This window comes from Lucilia sericata, unplaced genomic scaffold (genome assembly GCF_015586225.1).
Source record: "Lucilia sericata isolate MDLA Ls3-8-SP2 unplaced genomic scaffold, ASM1558622v1 Contig002406F_arrow, whole genome shotgun sequence".
Taxonomy (NCBI): Eukaryota; Metazoa; Arthropoda; class Insecta; order Diptera; family Calliphoridae; genus Lucilia; species Lucilia sericata.
The window spans coordinates 13,106-18,860 of record NW_023996200.1 but is presented as its reverse complement, the minus strand read 5'-3'; the positions used below and the strand labels follow the sequence as shown (position 1 = coordinate 18,860).

General features: G+C 33.0%; 1 protein-coding gene across 1 annotated transcript; it reads left to right on the top strand.

Annotated features, from left to right (window-relative positions):
* Positions 1-1,273: 1,273 nt before the first annotated feature.
* On the top strand, positions 1,274-5,390 carry LOC119613897 (putative elongator complex protein 4). Its single transcript, XM_037969967.1, has 4 exons — positions 1,274-1,563; positions 1,807-2,720; positions 4,520-4,754; positions 4,887-5,390. The coding sequence occupies exons 1-4, from the start codon at positions 1,449-1,451 to the stop codon at positions 4,982-4,984; spliced, it is 1,362 nt and encodes a 453-aa protein (XP_037825895.1). The 5' UTR covers positions 1,274-1,448; the 3' UTR covers positions 4,985-5,390.
* Positions 5,391-5,755: the final 365 nt, after the last annotated feature.

Genomic DNA, 5,755 nt, shown 5'->3' with positions numbered 1-5,755 from the left:
AAGAACTAGAACAGAACTAGAACTGAACTAGAACTGAACTAGAACTGAACTAGAACTGAACTAGAACTGAACTAGAACTGAACTAGAACTGAACTAGAACTGAACTAGAACTGAACTAGAACTGAACTAGAACTGAACTAGAACTGAACTAGAACTGAACTAGAACTGAACTAGAACTGAACTAGAACTGAACTAGAACTGAACTAGAACTGAACTAGAACTGAACTGAACTGAACTAGAACTGAACTAGAACTGAACTAGAACTGAACTAGAACTGAACTAGAACTGAACTAGAACTGAACTAGAACTGAACTGAACTAGAACTGAACTAGAACTGAACTAGAACTGAACTAGAAGTGAACTAGAACTGAACTAGAACTGAACAAGAACTGAACAAAAACTAAACTTGAACTAGATCTGCACTAGATCTGAACTAGAACTGTACATGAACTGAAGCAGAACTACTCTAGAACTGAACAAAAACTGAACATGATCTGAACTAGAAGTGATTTGGAACTGAACAAAAACTGAGCTGAACTACAAATGAACTGGATTATAATTACAATTATACCTAAATTGAAACATAAAAGATCTGCAACTGAACTAAAAGAGATTTACAGTATTTTACCGTCTGAAGTTTTAACTTTTCTTAATCATTTTGCTATTAAATTTAAATACAAATTCAATTTTAACGAATTCTAAATATTTGTACACAACATTTATTTATTTACCCATGGCAATACTTTTACCCACTCTTTTAGTGAAGTCTCACACTAAAATTATTTATCTGGCAATACCGTATGTAAATCATTTAGTCAAAACAACAACCTTTGTACTAATACATAAGGAACTACTCACCGCTGAAATATTAATGGCAGTACTGTACAGTGCACACATGCTATGATGGTAATGGCATCTCCCTTTTTTGTTATTTCAGAATATTGCCATCTGACATTACAAAAATTTAACATATTTGAGAAAAGTCGGCTGATCTGGCAATAGAAAGCAACATTACAGCTGAGATCGACTTCGGTTCGGCTTCAGATGGCAAAGTCTTGCCGCCGATAAAAATTTCAAATGTTAGTTAGTTGTTGGTAAATTGTATCGAATTCAAACAACTTTAAAAATAAATTCGAAATTAATTTCGAATTCCAGAATGCGACATTTTAATCACGAGGATTCCGTTTTTATTTATTACCGTATAGGATTTATAAAACATAGCATAGGAAAACTTCGTCGGCTTATAGTAATTTTTAAGACGGCGTCGAAATTTTTGAGTATGAGCCAACGTGTTTTTTAATATTTGTCAACGCAGGAGTCTGCATCATGGCAATCTAAAAGAAAAATTTAGTTGCCGGAATTGTTGAAGCGAATTTTACAAATTTTTGCGTAATTATTTGTTAAAATTTCTTTAATTTCCTCTAAAATTATCATTGAAACACAGACATATGTCTAGTTTTCGCAAACGAGTCGTACGACGACCGATTCCGGGCACTCGAACCAGCCCACAGACCGGACAAGTGATAACATCAAGTGGAAATCCCTCGTTGGATGTCATATTGGGTACGTAGCTATTAATATAGCAGTGCTGTTAAATAGGGAAACAATGAAATTATCTTTTGTTGGGGTTTTGAGGAGGGTAAAGTGAAAATTCATTAAAAACAAACATACACAGCACGTACAAGTGTCAAAGCAATTCTTAGAACTTATTTCAACTCAAACATTTAAAAATTGCATTCATTATATTCTTTTATTAACTGTGTCTGTGTGTGCGTTGTTTTCTCTTTCTTGTGTCTCAACAAACAGGTGGAGGTTTACCTATCGGCTCAATATGTCTCATAGAGGAAGATAAATTTGTCACCTACTCGAAAGTTTTGGCTAAATATTTCATGGCGGAGGGTGTTTTATCCAAACAATATATATTTTTGGGTTCTTTAGATGACTCTCCCAAGGAATTGATAAAGAAATTACCACAACATTGTGATGCCCCCGCCGAGGAGGAAAATCCGGAAACAACTAAAAATGGTTTGCGCATAGCCTGGCGTTACAATGATTTACCCATGGTAAATTCTGAACAAACAACGGAAAAAATAGGACACAATTTCAATTTGATGGAATTTATGGATCCCAAGTTATTAGAACTTGCCCAGACCATTACCTGGTCCGATAATCCCTTAGACAATGATATTGTTGTAAATCAGGATGAAGACGATGATGGCTGGGATCTTAAAGATCCTGGCAATGATTTCGAAAATGACGCCACCTATGTTATGGATTCTAGCAAAGAAATCGAATTGGAAAACTCCAAAAATAATTCGACTCCCAATCCTGCTCTATGTTTGGATGATAAGCCTGAAGCTGCCGTCGAGGATAAAAATGCTACTGGTTCTACTGAAACTTCAGCTTCTTCATCCATGCCTACACCACCTTCACCATTGTGTAAGCCACAGCCGGAAACCCAAATTTTCACCAATACAAAGTACTTTCGTCTACTCCAAGAGGTACACAATTTATTGAGTGATGATAAATTTCATTCGGGTGGTTTTTTGGTAAAGCGCAGCCTGTGTCGTGTTTGCATTACTTCGTTGGGTTCACCTCAATGGTACGATGAGAATTTCGGTGAGGATTTACTCAAGTTTTTGACCATTCTGCGTGCTGCTGTCCGTTCATCGGTTTCGGTGTGCTTTATAACGATGCCTATGCATTTGGTGGCTAAATATGTGAGTTCAAACTGAAACAAGACTAAGACTGAAATATAACTGAATAAGAACTGGAGCCGAAAGTGAACGGAACTGAACTAGAATGGAACTATATCTCATCTAGAACTGAACTGGAGCTTAACTAAACCTGATCTTAAACAGAACTTAAAATCAGCTGAACTAGAACGGAACTATAACTGATCTAGAATTAAACTGGAGCTGATATAGAACTGTATAAGAACTGTACAAGAACTATACAATAACAACTAGAGTTGAACTAGAAATAAACTAGAATTGAACTAGAAATAAACTTGAATTGAACTAGAAATAAACTAGAATTGAACTAGAAATAAACTAGAAATAAACTGGAAATTAAATTGAACTGAACTAGAACGGCTGTAGAACAGAAGTAGAGCTAAACTGTAACTGAACTAGAACTGAACTAGGACTGAACTAGAACTGAACTAGAACTGAACTAGAACTGAACTAGAACTGAACTAGAACTGAACTAGAACTGAACTAGAACTGAACTAGAACTGAACTAGAACTGAACTAGAACTGAACTAGAACTGAACTAGAACTGAACTAGAACTGAACTAGAACTGAACTAGAACTGAACTAGAACTAGAACTGAACTAGAACTGAACTAGAACTGAACTAGAACTGAACTAGAACTGAACTAGAACTGAACTAGAACTGAACTAAAACTGAACTAGAACTGAACTTGAACTGCACTAAAGCTGAACTAAAACTCAGCTGAACACAACTATAACTAAACTAGAACTGAACTAGAACTGAAATAAAACCGAAAGAGAACTGAACTAGAACTAAACTAGAACTGAACCAGAACTGAACCAGAACTGAACTAGAACTGAACTAGAAATGAACTAGAACTGAACTAGAACTGAACCAGAACTGAACTTGAACTGAACCAGAACTGAACTAGAATCAGACTAGAACTGAACTAGAACTGATCTCTAACTGAATTAGAACTGAACTAGAACTGAACTAGAACTGAACTAGAACTGAACTAGAACTGAACTAGAACTGAACTAGAACTGAACTAGAACTTGAACTGAACTAGAACTGAACTAGAACTGAACTAGAACTGAACTAGAACTGAACTAGAACTGAACTAGAACTGAACTAGAACTGAACTAGAACTGAACTAGAACTGAACTAGAACTGAACTAAAACTGAACTAGAACTGAACTAGAACTGAACTAGAACTTGAACTGAACTAGAACTGAACTAGAACTGATCTAGAACTGATCTCGAACTGAATTAGTACTGAACTAGAACAGAACTAGAACTGACTAGAACTGAACTGGAACTGAACAAGAACTGAACTAGAACTGAACTAGAACTGAACTAGAACTGAACTAGAACTGAACTAGAACTGAACTAGAACTGAACTAGAACTGAACTAGAACTGAACTAGAACTGAACTAGAATTGAACTAGAACTGAACCTATAACTGAACTAGAACTGAGCTAGAACTGAACTAGAGCTGAACTAGAACTGAACTAGAACATAACTAGATCAGAACTAGAACTGAACTAGCACTGAACTAGAACTGAACTAGATCAGAACTAGATCAGATCTAGAACAGAACTAGAACAGAACTAGAACTAAACTAGAAAGGAACTCGAAATGAACTAAAACTGAACCTATTATGGAACTAGAAAGGAACTCGAACTGAACTGAAATTGAACTCGAATGGAACTGAAATAGAACTGAACTAGAACTGATCTTAAATAGAACCTAAGAAGATCTTAATTGAAATTAGAATTAAATTAACTTTTTTTATTTATATCTAGGATGATACCTTGGTTTCGAAAATACGCAATTTAGTCGATTATGCCATTGAATTGGAATCATTTGCCGGCTCGGATAAAGAAACAAATCCAGCTTTCAAAGAATACAATGGTCTATTTCAATTGCGTAAAATTGCAGCCATTAATACACTAAGTGCCTACATGCCGGAAACAACTGATTTGGCATTTAAACTAAAACGCAAAAAGTTTGTCATTGAAAAATTACATTTGCCACCGGGTAAGTAGTCGTTCTATAAATGCAACTCAGACACAATAAACATTATAAACAACAATACTTGTATTATATACTTACAAATAAGCATATAAATTAATTTAAATAATTTGTTTTTTATTTAAATGTTCTTTCTAGAATTACAAGATGATTCAGCTGCTAAACAAGATGTAAAACCAACACTTAGTTGTGGCAGTAATATAAGTCCAAATCCAAATGTTTCGTTGGATTTTTAAACAACAACAAAAGTACAAGTTAAAAAAACAGTTTAATTTACTCTAACAAACCAGAAACAGTTAACAGCTACAATAGACATTTTTCAATAATATTTTTTTATAAAATACAAAATAATTAAAACTAAAAAGGAGAAGAAAAACTCATTTGAATAAGTCGTCCTTAGCAAACCTTAATACAATTTAATTTAAAATAAACTCAATTCTATAAATAACTGAAGAAGGCAATAACAACAATAAACATCTAACTACAATTTAGAATAAACATTTTTTAAAAATAAATTCTAATATTTTTTTTTAAATTTTATATTTATAATTTTTCTTTAGCGATTATATTTGTAATATGTATTACTATTTTATGGCCACCAATTAAAATGAAAACTAAAAACAAACAAACAAAACAAAAAAACGTTAAAATGTTTAGTTATGCAAAAAACAATATCTATCAAACAAAATTTTTAATGTATGTATATTATAAAGTGTGTTCATACTATAAAAAAAAAGAATTAAAAATAAATAAACAAACAACAAAAATTTGTACAAATTAGAAAAGAAAAAATTGCAGTTTATAGCTCTTCTTTAAGCCAAAAATTGTGGTTTACTAATATAAAATGTTGGAACTTTTAAAGCGCAAACAAACGGTTATGGTTGAAAGATTTAAAATGTTTAATTTGCTAGTTTTTTTTTTATCTAGTTTATGGTCATTATGAAAATTGTTAGAAAAACCTGACCATAAACAATATAAAATATATTAACAACTTTAATTTAGTGTAT

Bases quoted from the DNA above. Each gene is read 5' to 3' on its own strand.
- LOC119613897 (XM_037969967.1), top strand. From the start codon at position 1,449: ATGTCTAGTTTTCGCAAACGAGTCGTACGACGACCGATTCCGGGCACT. The intron at 2,721-4,519 runs GTGAGTTCAAAC...ATTTATATCTAG, and splicing joins TGCATTTGGTGGCTAAATAT to GATGATACCTTGGTTTCGAA. The intron at 4,755-4,886 runs GTAAGTAGTCGT...TGTTCTTTCTAG, and splicing joins AAAATTACATTTGCCACCGG to AATTACAAGATGATTCAGCT.